The 17914-nt window shown below is 36.8% G+C and overlaps 1 protein-coding gene across 8 annotated transcripts in view; it reads right to left on the bottom strand.

Annotated features, from left to right (window-relative positions):
* The window catches only part of GRIA2 (glutamate ionotropic receptor AMPA type subunit 2), a 96000-nt gene that overhangs the window by 28421 nt on the left and 49665 nt on the right, over positions 1–17914 (bottom strand). For all 8 annotated transcript variants that reach the window (XM_067297853.1, XM_067297848.1, XM_067297850.1 and 5 more), the window contains exons 5-6: positions 17680–17733; positions 14524–14685 (exon numbers count right to left, since the gene is read on the bottom strand). In XM_067297853.1, coding sequence (XP_067153954.1) covers positions 14524–14685; positions 17680–17733 — 216 coding nt within the window. The remainder of the gene's footprint in view (positions 1–14523; positions 14686–17679; positions 17734–17914) is intronic.

Below are 17914 nucleotides of genomic sequence, written 5' to 3'. Positions count from 1 at the left end.
TATATACACTGTAAAGCAGTGAGAAATGATGTATAGGCTCTTTGCTTCAATTGTTCAGACTTTAATAAGAATTTTAATTAGCTAGCTCAAGTCATGCAGAAAACTGCTGCAATTGTAACCGAGGCAGGCTCCAGAATTGAGGTCATTTTTGTAGGCAACTGTTAGACCTTGGAGAGGAAGAAAAGGAAGGTGGAACTCTTTCTCCAGATGTAAAAACTTACTGGAAGATTAATGTGAATTTTCTCAAGGAATTTCTCTCTGTGACTTCTACTGAAATCTTTAACTAATCAGAATAACAACAGAGGGAAGTGAAAGACTGACTGGAGTTGATATCACTGTCTATTACTAGAATAGCAGTGATTATGTTCTTTTGGGGGGCATGGTTTTGGATTTGGAGGTGAGAAGAAGGTAACAGAGGGAAGGGAAAGGCTCCTGACTCATTTTTGCGGGACTGACTGGCAATACTACTTTTAGTGTAGCTCTTCAAATAACAGAAATACGTTTTACTACACTGCAGGATTTTGAGAATCTTTGGATACAACATTGTCATTAAGTACTGAAACATAGTTTGAACAGCTGATGAAATAAAAACTTACTGAGAACTTGCAGTGTTATCTAATTCAGTAATCCTATTTGTTTCGTTTGATCAGGGGGATATATTAAATGTTTTACCTCTAAGAATATAATCCCTATAGTACATAATTACTGGGGTGAATATTCAGAACTCAGTCATATTTTTAGTTTGTGTAGGGCTTTGCCTATTAAAATCTGTCTGTGTACACATGATATCGCATATATAAAATCCACATATTATTTAGGTTAAATCAGCTTTAATCTAAGAATCTCAATAATCTTACAAACATTTTACATCTCCATACTGCCATTAAAGCAAACAGCCCATTCATTATTTCTTACTGCTTTATTTTGCATATACTTTTAGTTCCTAAAAACCTTCATAGGGTTCATTACATTCACTAAGCTGTAGGCAGTTTTAACATTGGCAAACTGAAACAAAGAGAACTCATAACTATAAACTGGAGATGATGGTTAGACAGATAACCTGCTCATGCAGATGGCTGTGGGTGTGTGAGTGTGTGCCTATGGGGGTGTGGGGGTGTAAATTCTGCGTGAGTTGAAGGGTGCATTAGTTCTGTCCTGATTCGCTTTATTTTATATTGGAGGTTCATTCAGGTTGTGATTTGCACTATTAAAATCAAAGGAATATTCTTCACTGGAGGCGAGATGGGATCTTACAGCCCACTACTTCTACAGCAGTGTGAATCTCCTAACAGCAGCATGTTAGTTACTTTTGATTTTAGACGATAAAATAGGCAACTTTAGTATAAAATCTTATCTGTACATGAATCATCTATATTAATTAGTGTGGCAAAGAATATACTTTGCTTCATCATAATTCTAGTATATGATAATATAAATTACAGTATTATGAATTAAAGTGCAGCAGAATTTTACATTATTTGCCATGAAACATGGCAAATCTGAAATTTTTTTTCTCCAGATATCATGGTGTAAAACACCCTAACTATCAAAAAGAGACAACACAAAGACCATGTGTTATTTTGTTCATCTTAAATTTAGAATGCATTATATAACTTAATAAAACTTGTGAGCTGCAATTACCCAAGGTGAACTCAAAAAACAAAGATAAAACAAAGTCATCTGAGAATAAACAGAAGATATTAATTATGTGCTGTCCAAGGAAAACTGACAAGAAGTTGACCTTTATAACCTGAACAGCTGTCCAGTCATTCGCAAGATATCAGTAATGCTGATCCAGCATCCTTTTTTGTAGTACTATCAGTGACTGAATTGTCTAAAGAAGATGAAACCTCAGAGAACACCCCCAGAAGCACAATAGTTTTTTCTTCATAGATTTTAAAGATGTAAGATTTTATTAAAAGATTTAATAAGATCACCTGCATATCACAGGTCACAAAAAGTTAGCATTTTAGTCCTGTATTTAACCTAATGCCTGTCCATTTGCTACTTACTGAAGACACAAAGTTCAGAGGTATCCTTAGAGATTTAAATTGTGACATATTAAAAAAAAAAGAATAATATACTTGAGCAGTAGAAATGAAATGAAAATGTAATAGGACAAGTATTTTGAACCACAAGGAGTGGAATTCATGCTCTCTGGATTTGGACATCTGCAACAACTAAATCTACCCTTGATATACTAGTTTTCTTTTATAGTCAGTGGAGAGATAGAGGCATTTTTAGGGTGTGATTCTTTTGACCTATTTTAGACTCTTCCTTTAGGATGAAATTACTTGTGCCTTAGATTCCATTAACTTGATCTCCAATGACTTCTCCTGTGACTGTTAAAGGACTTTAGGGAGATAAGCTCAGATACAGATGTCTAAGCTATAGACATCTATATTCAAACAAGTGAAAACCACTCAAGAGGACTATGAACTAGTCATTCAGTCCCAATCTAAGACATCAGCAAGAAAGACAAATGAACCAGTAGGATACTTTGGGCAGAGACTACCAGCAGAATCAAAGACAGTACTACCTTACAAGACACTAGGGAGACCTCATCTAGAATAGTGTATACAGCTGAAGCAGTGTTCAAGGACCAATTCAGACTGAAACAGATACATAAGAGGGTTCCTTACCAGGTATACGGGGTGCTACTGGAACAGCAAGAGAAGGGACACAGTATCAGTAACAGAGTTTAAGAGAAAGAAAGTCTAAAAGCAGATATGAATGTTTTCCTTGAAGGGAGGTAAGATTCAAGGAAAGATGACAAGGGAAATGTTCTTTGTTGCAAGAGTAAGAGAGTATAATCAATGGATATAAACAAATGTTCAACATTCTCCCCTATATTTAAACAATTTAAGTAAACTGAAATACAAATATTATCAAAGTAAACAAATATACAACAAAGACTCAGCTTGCGTGTCCCTGGTACAGAGTCAGACCAACTTTCATTTTAATGATGATTGTTTTATAAATGCAATTCCAGTGCTGTACGTACACAGAACAGCCAAACAAATAACAAGTATTTTTGCTCTGAAATGCCCACAACTTTTGGGCAGAATGTCGGATGCAAAGATCATCTTAAGCAAGTTTTAGATAGATTTAAGCGTTCAGGTCCAAAACTGCTATCCAGAAAAACTGCTGATTGTGATGTGTTTAAGTTCTTTAGGCATGTCCTTGTTTGGTTTAGAAAGTCTGTTTTCTGGGCACACCAGAACAGCTTTGGTTTAAACTCTAGTAGCTAGGCACCTGCCTAAGCCTACATCCCTGAAAGTCCAAGCCCCATCTGAAATCACAGAATCACAGAATGGTTGAGGTTGGAAGGGACCTCTGGAGATCATCCAATCCAACCCCCCTGCTCAAGCAGGGTCACCTAGAGCACGTTGTACAGGATCACATCCGGGCGGGTTTTGAATATCTCCAGAGAAGGAGACTCCACCACCTCTCTGGGCAACCTGTTCCAGTGCTCTGTCACCCTCACAGTGAAAAAGTTTTTCCTCATGTTCAGATGGAACTTCCTGTGTTTCAGTTTGTGCCCATTGCCTCGTGTCCTGTCGCTGGGCACCACTGAAAAGAGCCTGGCTCCATCCTCTCGACACCCTCCCTTCAGATACTTGTACACATTAATAAGATCTCCTCTCAGCCTTCTCTTCTCCAGGCTAAACAGGTCCAGCTCTCTCAGCCTTTCCTCATAAGAGAGATGCTCCAGTCCCCTAATCATCTTTGTAGCCCTTCGCTGGACTTGCTCCAGTAGTGCCACGTCCCTCTTGTACTGGGGAGCCCAGAACTGGACGCAGTACTCCAGATGGGGCCTCCCCAGGGCTGAGTAGAGGGGGAGAATCACCTCTCTCGACCTGCTGGCAACACTCTTCCTGATGCACCCCAGGATACCATTGGCCTTCTTGGCCACAAGGGCACATTGCTGCCTCATGCTTAACTTGGTGTCCACCAGCACTCCCAGGTCCTTCTCCGCAGAGCTGCTTTCCAGCAGGTCAACCCCCAACCTGTACTGCTGCATGGGGTTATTCCTCCCCAGGTGCAGGACCCTGCACTTGCCTTGGTTGAACTTCATGAGGTTCCTCTCTGCCCACCTCTCCAGCCTGTCCAGGTCTCTCTGAATGGCAGCACAGCCCTCTGGCGTATCAGCCACTCCTCCCAGTTTTGTATCATCAGCAAACTTGCTGAGGGTGCACTCTGTCCCTTCATCCAGGTCATTGATGAAGAAGTTGAACAAGACTGGACCCAGTACTGACCCCTGGGGGACACCGCTAGCTACAGGCCTCCAACTAGACTGCACCGCCGATCACAACTCTCTGAGCTCTGCCATTCAGCCAGTTCTCAATCCACCTCACTGTCCACTCATCTAACCCACACTTCCTGAGCTTGTCTATGAGGATATTATGGGAGACAGTGTCAAAAGCCTTGCTGAAGTCAAGGTAGACAACATCCACTGCTCTCCCCTCTTCTACCCAGGCAGTCATCCCATCAGAGAAGGCTACCAGACTGGTTAAGCATGATTTCCCCTTGGTGAAGCCATGCTGACTACTCCTGATCACCTTCTTGTCCTCCACATGCTTGGAGATGGCCTCCAGGATGAGCTGCTCCATCACCTTTCCAGGGATGGAGGTGAGGCTGACTGGCCTGTAGTTCCCTGGGTCCTCCTTCTTGCCCTTTTTGAAGACTGGGGTGACACTGGCTTTCTTCTAGTCTTCAGGCACCTCTCCTGTTCTCCATGACCTTTCAAAAATGATAGAGAGTGGCTTAGCAATAACATCTGCCAGCTCCCTCAGTACTCGTGGGTGCATCCCATCGGGGCCCATGGATTTGTGGGTGTCAAGTTTGCTTAAATGATCTCTAACCCAATCCTCCTCCACCAAGGGAAAGTCTTCCTCTCTCCAGACTTTCTCTCTTGCCTCCAGGGTCTGGGGTTCCTGAGGGCTGGCCTGAGCAGTAAAGACTGAAGCAAAGAAGGCATTCAGTAACTCTGCCTTCTCTGCATCCTTTGTCACCAGGGCACCCACCCCATTCAGCAAAGGGCCCACATTTTCCCTAGTCTTCCTCTTGCTACTGATGTATTTGAAGAAGCCCTTCTTGCTGTCCTTGACATCTCTTGCCAGATGTTAAATGCATGCTCAGAGCACATCCAGCAGACATGGACAGGACTGGGGCACTTAAAGAATTGTCCTAACCCCTTCACTGTAGGATATTTACATGGGAAAGTGGTCTTCTTTTTTTTCTCCTTTTAAAACTGAACAAGGCAAGGGTCACAAGATCCATGGCACCCGAGGCCTTCTACCCTTCTACCTATTTCATCTGCTACTCTAATGGGATGGAAAGATGGAGATCCATGGGAATTTCCATTATTCATGAGAATCATCTAAGGTGCCAATTCAGTAGAAAAAGAGTGTAGGTATATGCATTTTGGGGAGGTTGGGGGGAAGATTTTACACTGGGGACAGAGGGGTTAAAGTGTTTTGTTTATTTTTTTTATTAGATCTAATACAACGGCCAATACAGAAAAGCTAGTGCCACTGTAAAACAGATGTTTCTTCAAAATATTAGGACTAGGTCAGAGAAGAAAAAAAGGAAGGATATGGGCAAAAAGTCTTAGCAACAAAGAGAAACCTTTGTCTTCCAAGAGAAAGCAGAACAATGCTAGACCTTATTAGAAGTACTGGGATCTGGATCTACCAAAGTTCCAGACCTCTTTCCTTCAACAGAAAAGACAGTTAACATGTGATACTGTTTTATAAGTGTTCTGGAGTCTGAACTTAATGCAGAAGTTGTTGGTGGGATTTTAACACTTCCATTATGCAAAAGATCAAATTAGATTAACATCACGCTCCCTTTATTCTCTGAAAACATGTTAAAGAAACAGAGCTGTGCCATCTTAGACACCTTAGAAAACCTTGATCTTTGTCTCAGCTGAGCCAGCTCTGCCCACAGGTAGATGAACTGATGTTTTCAGAAGCGTGCTGTCACTTACTCTGGATCCATCATGTTGTTTTGTCTCAACTTTCATCGATCATGAAGAATGGATCTAAAACATACAGCTGGTGAGATGATTTAATATTATTCGCTCAGAGAGCAGTTGGTAACCAAATTATAATATAATATGCTGCTGTACTAGGTTTTTATTTTGCTCTTGCTATTGTAATCATTTATAACCAATTTAGAGTCAAAGAAATACTGAAGCAGATACTAAGTTCTACAAGGTGTTCTCCTAGCCAGTGCAGTTAAAAACAAAATAGCAGTTTTATGCTGGTATTAAAAAAGTTCATGTCTGTGGCCTGCTTTCTAAATCTATCATACTATGCTGCAATACAAAAATATTTACCTGCCTTAAACACTTCTTAATGAGAAAGAATAACTATCAGGTGTTAAAACAAGGTCTAGAAAAGGAGCACTGTAGTTTTTAATACATATCTTCATGCTGTACGTTTTTCCACCTTCAGCAGGTTTGTGAAAACTGCTGTAAATTTAATCTTCCTCCTCCTCTCTTTGAAAAAATCCTAAATAATTAAAAAAAAAAAAAAGGAGGACACCTAATCTTTTCTTACAGCAAAGGCAGAATCAACTCTACACTATACCTAATTTACATATCTGTACCAATGTAAATTGTACGTTTACTATATTTGTGTAACTTCTTAGAACCTGAAATCATGGAGGTTCTTAAAGTCTCTGGTAATTACTCAATGGATGAAAAGTTTACTATCTAAAATAATTTCCACTTACTAAGTTCCTTAATACTAATTCTTGCTGTATTCTCTTCCACTTTTCTAAAAGTTTTATATACCCTCCTAATTCTCAAACCAGAAGCTCACTCCTGGTGAACTTTCTATCACCAGAAAACATACGGAGCTTGACAGAAATACTAAAACCAATTATTTGGATTTGAACCCACACCATTTTTCTTATGAAAAAAGATGATGTTGTCTTCTAATCCATGCCACTGCCTGTGGAAAATATCCATAATGATGAAATAAGTAGCATTTTACAATTATTTGTATAATCTTAATTCTAAATGTAAATAGAATGCACTTGTAAAAACAGCTGTGCTGCTAATGATAAAATCACCTCTAATTTACTGTAAAACACAAAGAACATCTGCCTTTTTAATCATCACCCCATGAATGCACAAAGCCTTTTTTCTTCAAGACTGAGCTACAGAACACTGTCATTCTTTATACTGTTAAAAAAGGCATGACCCAACAGCAAGCACTGCAGCCTGTGCCTGTAACAGTGAAAACAGATAAAATAGGAACATTTAAAGGAGACGATGAGACTAAATGTAGAAAGAGAAAGCCAAATGACTTCTCTGAAAAATCATGCTGTAGGAAATGGAGCTCACGTGAATATTAATGTGTAAATATAATAAATGGAAAAATTAAAACTGATAGTTCCACATGAGAGCAAACCAGATCAATATGCACATATAAGCAACTTTAAATAGGAGCAACAATGAAACTACACTGTCTTCCTAAAAATGAGCCAGTGCACTCTGAAGTGCCTTTATCTACAGTAACTTTCCTGTTTGTTGGCAGTTAAAGAAATTTTATATGGACTTTCAGCAAGATTAAATCTAGAAACAATAGAAAACAGAATCAAATTTTTATTCTATGGAAAAGGTCTTTTATTAAGAAACAAAGACTAGCGTAGCATTTTTTTGTCCACTCTTGTCTATCAGTTACAATGAGGATCGCTTTCTAGCCATTCTCAAAGCAAACATATAGTAAGTCAGCCCTTCTGCTATTTTATTGCTTTAGCATAATATTACATTTGAATCTCTCAATTCCTATGTTTTCTCACAAGAATCACCTCCCCCCAAAAAATTAACATTAAGGCTAAATTTGCATTTTTAAATATAAAATGCTCTTTTACTAAAATATAGTCTTCAATGACTGCTCTTTTTATGATAAAAATGACCAAGCATTACTGAATGTGGATCATGTCATTGGTGGGTGGGACTGTTATTCAAGACAAAGTTATTTAGGTGAACATAAAAATGTTTTCTACATCATTTTCTAGAAGAATAACTCATTCTAAGAGCAATTAATGAAGATGGTAGAAGAAAATATAATTTATCATTAGAAATTAGATCAAACTTTTGTCTTATAAAATAGCTGATGCTATATGAATGATAAGAATCTGTTAAAATTCCATCAGGCTCTTTAGCTATATTATTTTACTCACAGTTGATGGAAAGTCCCATATAGATTAAACGGGAGTAAGTTCTAGCAATGAGGTATCCTAGAAACTAAACACTGCAGTAGAAATGATTCTAAAATGGAATTTCATATGAGGATTATTTAGATCAAAATTTTAGATTAACCTATAGAATAATGCCACACTAAATGATTAGTTCAGTTTTAATATATTCTGACTCACCCTCATTCCCTGTAACAATCTGTAGGAGGACTGTACAAGGCACCCTGGCTTCATATTACAATATACCTTCCACACATTCAGTTACCAGAAAGGGAAAAAAAAAAACAAAAAAAAAAAAACAATGAGACTTGAAAGTTTTCAACACAAACTGCAGTGTTTTAAAAATGTCCCAAACCTGCCATTTAATAGTAATAATAATTCAAATATTAAATATTTAAAAAAGCAAAATCTCCCTATCACCATTATCAATTTTCATCCTTTCAACTTTGACAAGGACTATTTTTTTTTGCCTATTATCTCCAGCAGAAACATTTTCTTCTGTTTGCTTCAGTCTAACTCCAAGTTAAATACTAACAGAATTAATCAAATCTGTCTTGCCAGATTGCTGATTTTACCAAGAAATAGTTATTTATAGAGAAAAATAAACATCTAATGATAGCTTTTCTGCCATCCCTCAATTTTGGCTAATACAGACAGCTACCCACTTTGACTAATCCTTAGCACCAGGCTGCTGCCTGAAAAAAAGTAAGAAAGAGTTTCTAGGCAAACAGAGGCAGGAGGAGTCACTGCACTCTGCTGGTAGATTCAAAGGCAAAGAAACTGAGCAGCATAGGTACATCAGGAGTTTGCTTCTGAAGTCTCGCAAATACCTTTGGTTTGGCACAGTTCAGTTACTTTTGCTAGTAGGATCGAAGGATCTGGGTCAATGGGCCCTTTGTATGCCTGGGACAAATCTACAAATATTGCCTCAAACCACCCACTGCTTCATTGATTAATTGTTCCAATTTTTAATTAAGATTTTTTTTTTTTTTTAAAGAAAAAAACTATGCTGGAATGATGAGTGATTACTTATGGAAAGGAGCCACAAGCTATTAGAAAGAAGCATGTAGTTTGACACTGAAATTTCTTCAGCATGCATATTTCATATATATTTTTGTAAATAGAAAAGCTTGAATATTTGGGTTCAAAAGACAATTGTGCAGTAAAATCAGGTAACTAGACAGCCAACTGCTGGATGTGTATTTTTATGCACAGAAATCTGACTGGGAAACGAAAACACAGAGAATGAAAAATGTAGGCAAAAAAATCTCGCAAATGCAAGACTACAGTTTTACAAGGACACTTCTGTAACAAATACGACTCCACTTCAATTTCTGATTAAATCAAGTTATAAATACTGAAATTAAGTAACTCATTTTCTTACAGAAACCATTATAATCTCTGTGGAATTACTTGAATTTAGACACAATCAATCACATTTTTTCCATTAAAATTGTAGCAGGTACAACAGAATATCACTTATAATATTTATTAAAATGCCTGGTATTATAAAACCATTTTCCAATATGATAAAGCATAAGAAGCACACCTTAAAATATTGGTGTTGTCTTATTCATAAATTGTACATTTTGGGGGGGGCTTAGTAGTTAAAATCTAGACTGAATGTTCTGAATCTCTAGTCTGAAGACAAGTTTTCACTGCTCTCTTCTTTGTTCCCTATTATTAGTGAGTTATCTAAATTTTAATTATTTCTGCAAGCTAAAAAGTACTTTTATATTTGTCTGCAAGTGAGTTCTGTGTATTCCATCCTTGAGGTAAACTAGCACGGATAGAGTTAAACCATCAGCTTTGCATTACAAGCTTCATTCTTTCTGACTTATCAGTTTGGGATTGGCAGTTTTCAATTCTTGTGATTTTATCATAAACAGCACACTATTTAGTACTATATAAACATTCAAAATTCTAAAACTCCATGATCATCACAAAGTATAGATTTCATAATAATTTCTAAGAGGCTAGGTGATTTGGTTGTAAAAAGCTGTGAAAATGTGAAACTACTAAAGGCAAAATCAAGAGGCAACAACAATCTATCATTTTGTTATTTTAACTATCAGGACTTAGGAATCCTGAAATGTAATCTCATGAATTCTGAACATCTGAAATGTGCCATACTAGCAATTTAAGCCATAGACAATGGCTGCAGTGAGTACCGGGTTCTTATCTTCCAACAAAATGGTATTCACTGCGAGTCTCAGCTGCTTTAGTCTTTCAACCAGGCTGCCCCAGATTCCCCAGATTCCCTTCTACATGCTGCACATAGTTTCTGTATATGTATGATATTCATACAATTTATTTCAGACACTTCTTGCGCACACCAAGCTTTGGAAAGCTCATCACAGGCTAGGATAGCTTGGTACTTACCGTGTCTCAATAGCCTTCAAGAGGTATGAATTAAGTCTCTTCCTGGAACTGCACCAAAGGCTGCCCCCAACTGAACAGGTTAATCAGATTAGGAAGCCAGAGCAGTTGGATGTGAATGAATGCATTGCTCTTCAGCGTCCTTTTGCAACAGCAAGAGGTTTGCCTTAGACATAACAGCCTGACACAGTGAGGCTCAGAAGACCTAGCATATTTGTAAATACACAATAATGCATCAAAGAGGACTTCAACTTACTATTATTGGGCTTTTATAAAATTAAATGGGGCTTTTGTTTTGCTATGTGGCAAAGAAATTAGCCAGGCTGCTCAGCAGTAGGGTTCAAGTTCTACACATTATTAGCTCTTCAGAATTGTATACAGACTGAGAAGACCCACAGTTACAACAGATAGAGTATATGTTAAACACAGTAAATCTGGGGTAAGCTGAGTATATTAGCTTCACTTTTGAAAGATGAAGTGTCCCTTTGTAAAAAGGCAGCAAAGCAATAGATTAAGTGTCCTGCTTAAAAAAAACTACAAGCTTTAAAGATTTTTGGTACAGGTACAGTGTAGTAATAAAATCAGGTGTCATACTCTACACACTAAGACTGAAAATTCTTTTAATTAATATCATCATAAACTGTGGAATACACATTTTTAAAGCAATTCCATCCAAGTCCTCTTGTGGGCATCTTTGTAATTGGGCTTCAACATCTGTATGTTTCTCAGCAAGCATGTACCTTTGCAATGCACTTTTTTTAGAAAGATGTGTCTTTTTCCACTTTCAAGATTGTGCTTGGGTGCTGTGATATGTCATGTCAAATTTTGTCAGTTATATTCCATTGTCTTGCATTGTATAGTGTAAACTGAACCTATATTTCCTTTTGGATTACAAAAGGAAGAGATTACAATGTTTGCAACACTATTGCCTGCAATGAGATAGCATTTGCAATGCCTAGGCCAGGGACATATAACCTCTTTTCAATTATACAACTGTAATACAAACTCCTATTAGTTTTCAGGTTGGTTCTGTACAGAATTTGCAGCGATAACTTTGGAATTCTAATTAAATTTTATGATTAAATAACACTCATCCTGTCTAGTAGTAAAGGTTCCCTTCTAGGATCCATGGGAATTAGTGGCAAAAGCTCATGTGTAAACAATGACAATTTGGATGAGTCTTTCAAAACCAAAGGGGAGAAAGGTTATTTATAAGATTATAGAAGGGACAAATAGGAGAACAGTGGATCAATCTGCTCAATAACTCAGATGTCTATATACTTTTCCAAGAGGCATAGGATAACTCACATGAATATTAATATAGAAAGGAACAGCTTGTTCAAGATGGACAGGTAAGGAATGCAATGGAGAAAGAATAAATGCAAAACCCTGTACTTTATAGGAATGATCAAGTGCACAGATATGAGATTGGACTGCCTAAATAGGCAGCCCAGGAAAAGCACCACAGAAAAGGATCTGGAGGTTAGCATATATCTCATGATAAATATATTTCAACAGTGTCATGATGGTGAGAAAAAGAAGAGTAACATAAAAGGATGTATTGAAAGGAGTACTGTCGATGAGACATACGAAGCCATTATGTCTGTTTGGACAGCACAGCACTCAGGTAAGGTGCAGGACTTAGCCTGGCATTTCAAAAAAGATAGGTACCAGCTGGGAAGTTTACAGAGCACAATGACCAACATGATCTGTGAGTAGAAAGCTCAGACGAAGATGGATTATTTAGTCTATGAAGGAAAAAAGCAAGGAGGAATATGGCAGCAGTCTTCAAATACAGAAGGACAGCTATAATAAAAGAGAACTTCCTCATATCTGTTATCAGTAGACTAAGGAGTAATGGATTAGATGACATCAAGGCTGATTTAGGTTAGACAAAAACAGAAAACTAAGACTATTTAATCTCTGAAATAGATTGCCTGGGGAAGATGTGAAATCACTCTCCATCAGGAATTGCACAGGTAGATCTGATCCTGCCTTCAGGCAGGAGGGATGGACTGGATGACTATTCAAGGACCTCTCTCGCCCTATTTTCTATGATTTCTGTGATTCTGCTCTGCCTCTAGCTCCCTCAAGAATGTGAATGAAATACAACATATCTCTGTCCTTACGTGTAATGGCAGGCAGAAATAACAAACAGTATGTGTATAAGGTAGAAAGTTAAATGAAGAAATACAGTAACTGATACAAACAATCTCTCCAAACATTGCAATACACATCCACTTTTTCCCCTATCAACACCTCTAGCATGTGTAAATTATCTGATAATTTATTTCTGTTAATCTCTTGTATGACTATTAGTGCAGTCTTGGGTATTCCTTGTGCAGACAATATATAAAGGAAGGCAAAAATCAGATTAGGCCTTTTATTGAATTTAAAACTATATGTATTTTTCAGTTAACATCCATTTCATTTATTTTTCCCATCCACAACAAAATAAGCCTCAATAACATAAGTTATCCCATATGTTCTCCTTCATGCCTTTCAATTTCTAGTATAGCTGGAAGCAGCAATTAGACAACCTATTATGGAAAAATTAAAGGGAATACCTGTGATAAAGTTACAGATTTTAATGCTATAACTGTTACAACCACTTCATCTTACACAACACACATGCAATTTTCCCACTGTAAGTAATATCAGAGTTAACAGATCCCTTAGCACTGTGTCACGCTGATTTACTAATCTTTCAAACAGAAAAACCATATAGTGGTTTCAGTTAGATTTCTTGACTTTACTTATCCATTTCAGTGTGATTATTTCCAAACTAAGATTCTGCAACATTAGGAAAGGTAAGTAGACTTGGGCACTCCAAAGAATCAGGAAGAAAGACATGTAAGAATTGTATTAAATCATTCACAGACAAATCATCCCTTCATTTTTTCCTAAATGAGAGCTACATGTGCTCTCATTACATATACATGCATATAAAGGCATGATACAGCCTCCAGTTTATTCCATCAAACATCAAATGAGGAATTCCCATGTTTTGTCTTAAAGATTTTAAATACAAAATTAACCACAGAAAAATAGTAGCCTTGGTTGAGTCCTCCAAATTTGGCCTCAGAAAAAAAAGCAACCTACAACTTTACTTTTTTTAATTTACATTTAGGTCATTGACTTTAGAGGATTTTTGTTCCAGGAATTTACAGAATGGCTCTTCCATTCCTTGCTCAGACATTTTGTCCATCTCATTATAAATCAATAGGCTTCATACTCAAATTACACGATAAAAAAAAGTTATGTCTACAACATTTGCCATTCATCTTTTTGTCTTAATACATTTTAGAGTTATATAAGTATACTCATTCTTAATAAAATTTCTGACTGTATTACTTAAAAGCAAAATTATTTCGTATTAGAATTAAATTATTCTTGTTAATGCCTTGCAAACATTAGTTGGTCCTCATAAAAGTCACATAAGGTAAGAAGATATTATTACCCCAGAGGTTTTAACCAGAGGGAAAAATGAGGTAAAGAAGTTAAAGCACTTACTCAATGCCACATCTTGTGCCAGTCAAGCCTGAAATCAGACCATGATACTGTACCTCAGGCATATTGTTTAATCTTAAAAGTCTTTGTAGGATTTAGGCATTTGTCTCAAAAGAAAATATCTTACCATTTCTTTGGACAATTATGTTATACCAGACAGTGCTAGATCCATGCTCCCTGTAAGCATATGTATGACTATGTCATGTGTTTGCCTTTAAAAGATTTCAAAATATGGAGGAAGAAAAAGCCAACAAATGTCAGTAGCGACATAATATATCACCACATCCTAAATAATTGCCTAACAAGCTGCCAGGCACATACATGGCTGATTTTGTAGGGCTTTCTCTGTCTCTTGTCTTTCTCTTCCAATTCCCTCACTTCCTTTACATCTATCACAGTTAAAACAAATGCAAGACATACCTTAATTGTACTGGTGTGTGCTCCGGGATATTCTTTCTCCTCCAGTGTTGACCAACGTTGTATAAATTTTGACACCAGAGGATCATCATAGTCAACTATCTGAAATCCTGAGACATTAGCTCCTCCAAACTGAATTTTTGATAAATCTCCATCAGTAAATCCCTGGGCACAGAAAACAATGTCTGTTATTTCACCAGTTCTGGCAGATCTCTAAATAGTACATACAGATAAAAAGTTACCTAGGACTTTTACTGCAGAAGTGTAAGCCAATGTTTTCCTCAAACAGGATCCAAGTTTAAATCCTGGACTGAGTCCTCAGCTCTGCAAGCCAGCAAGGTCTCTTGTTGCTCACTAGACATACCCCTTTAGAGATTAAGGGCTGAAAGGAGCTATCCTTGCCATGCTTGCTTTCCTAAACAATCCTGTTAATTTCAATGGGACTGCTTAGATGAGAAGGTGAATATTGCCACGAATAACAGTTATGCAAGCAAGTTTTAGCCAGGAATAGTTATAGCCGCAATTGTTTCCTCTTTTAATCAGGAACCCTGGAGCATGTGAAAGGACTTACAATTTCCCCTCCCAAATAAAGAACTACTTCTTGTTCTTATGAACAGTCTCATTCCATAAATTTGGGGAGAGGCAAACATCTGGCTCTTAAATCTTAGCTCTTTTTCTTCACCCTAATACTCATTATAAAATGAAAACAGGTTAGACTGAAAGAGTTTATTTATCCAAATTAAATGAGAGACAACTAATTGTGTCAATTACTGTTGACAAACAAGTATCAAATAAACTCATGACTTCAGCGGTCTGATGTTACTGAACATTTTCTCGGCCATTCCATTCAAATCAGCATCATTCTGAACCTTCACTAAATATCATTCTGAGATATTTCCATATATCTACAATGGTATCTGTAACTAAACTAAAGAGTTGCAGGTTGGTAAACCTCTATCAAGAATCAAAGCCTCCAATCATTCTTCCTCTGAAACAGAAACACCCATCAATTCAAAAAAAGAAAAAAAAAAGAAAAAAAAAAGAGTTTTGCCAGACTGAGAACAGAGATCCTAATGAAGGCAACGAGATCAGGACTGGATTTTTACGCCAAGACTGAATGATTTGGCCATATTGCTTGGATAGATTAATTTTTATGTGAGTTTGCCTTTGTAGCTGTTGACCAGAAGAATATATGTTTTCTTTTTCATGTCTGTATTTAACTTTCCCCAAATAACCATACTAAGGAATTTAAATTAAATCCTGATTTCAAACACTTCAGCTTGAAATACAACCAAAATGAACACTTAGCAAACAAAAGAAGCAGCAGCAACCCCAGACCACATTAACAAAAGTTGCTACAATTGCTACGCTAGGTGCACTTTAGCTACTGCATATTAATTATACTAATCAGTGACGTGTTGTTGCATGCTAATATAGATGCTTTTATAGGGATCATGAATCTTTTCTTAATCTTACTGTGAGCTTAAAGTTTGAGCATAAGCACTCGTATACTTTGCCTCCTTCTCTTTCTGTCAGCATGTTTTATTCAGATCAATTCTGTGACTGACTGATCAGACTGGAAGGGAACAATATTATGGTCAAGAAAAGAAGAAAAGGTGAATTCAGCAAAGAAAACAAGATATGATCAAGTACTAGATAAATTTTCTTTCTCAGAAAGAAAAATGTATTTTTTAAATCATTACCATATATATTTTATATAATATTATATAAATATCTGCAATATTTAAACTTAAACTATACAAACCTGTAGTAAGCAAATATGATATTAAAAAGCTTTGGAATACATGATTCAATAACTTAAGATTTTATGGGCTTACTGTTGCAAACTTAAAGCAGATGGCTAAAATAGCAATCAGTCAACATAATGAAACAGACTAGGCAATTTTTCTAAAACATTTTATTTCTGTTAGACTCAAAATACTATCTATACAATGTATGCAATACAAAACAGAAATGCCTAAATGTTACAGTTTTTCAAGTTCTGTAAGACTTTTTTTGTTTGTTTTGTGAATATGCAGTAACTTAACTTACTTATCACAAAGAAAAATAAAAAATAGTTAATAAATATATACCCTTATTATTCTGCTTTAAAAGAGGCCTTTAGAACATCAATCTTTGTTAAGGCTTCTTTACACTTGCCTGGCAACATATGTGATTTGTAAGAGTCACAGAATACTTCCTGCCTAGAAGGAGGAAGTGTTTAATCAAAGGTTGGGAGTAAGTAGGGGTTACATCTTAAGTGTGACAGACACTATTGCTGTCCTGTTTTCCCAGAGCCCTCAAAGGATCATGGAAAGTAGACTGTAAATTAGGGCACTCTGAGTCCTGCTGAAATTTTTAATCAGTCAGACCCTATCTATCACAGGCCAAGAATAAAGAGGTGAAAAAAATGATTTAAAGACACTTCCACCATGCAACCCCAAACTCTTTTCTAGAACAGCATAACTGAAAATCAAGCCTGTAGAATTTGCTTTCTTATCTTTTACAAAAACATTGGACTAGATTCCCTCACTGCAGTAAATAAGTGTTGCTGACCTCAGTAAAATGGCTGTTCATCTCCAGATGCAAGTTCAAAAAAAATGACCTTGAAAGAGTTTAGTGAGTTTCCTTAACTTTCCCACTTAGGAACACTATTAGCTATACTTTCTGATTACCCATGTTCAAGAAAAGATTAATTCAAACTGACTGCCTAGCCGGTCTGAGGAATGAGGATGTGTAAAGCTGAGACTCGCTGGTCTAGCAGAATGAAGGCTGCGAACTCTAATTTGTAAGTACATCAGAGGTTAGAGGAAATACCAGTAACCTGAATGAACAGACCAGTCTATAAGCTGGAACATTATTTTTTTGATTTCCCTACCTATCCTGGCTTTTCTAAAGTATGTTGAAAAGGGCTGAACATCTGCTGGAGGTGCTGAGCAATCTTCACTCCCACTGACAGCAATGTCACAGGAGGCATTTAAGCCCTGAAAAGACTCAGCCAAGTAAGAACCACAATCTCAACACATGCATTCATTTAGTAAAGATAAAGGCATTTAGCTTTCATTTTCTAAAATGCATTTTAAACAAAATATCAGTTGATGTGCTTCCACAAACATTAAAATGAGTAATATGAGTATTTTAAATATTAAATTTGCTTACCAGATTTGCAATGATGTAATGGTAACCTTTCACATGTTTACCAATTGTGATAACCTGTAAAAAATAAGAAATATCCCCTTAACCGAGAATGCTGAGCAGATATATGGACTGAGACTAAAAACTACTAAATGCACTATGATGTAAAAGTTAATCATGAGCTTTTACTACAATGCAATACTGAGTTTGTTCAATGTTTTACTTTTTATTTTACCCAATGCAGCACTGACCATACTCT

This window comes from Apteryx mantelli, chromosome 5, assembly GCF_036417845.1.
Source record: "Apteryx mantelli isolate bAptMan1 chromosome 5, bAptMan1.hap1, whole genome shotgun sequence".
Lineage (NCBI taxonomy): Eukaryota > Metazoa > Chordata > Aves > Apterygiformes > Apterygidae > Apteryx > Apteryx mantelli.
Note: the sequence above shows the minus strand (reverse complement) of the source record. Positions and strands in the feature narration are given on the sequence as shown.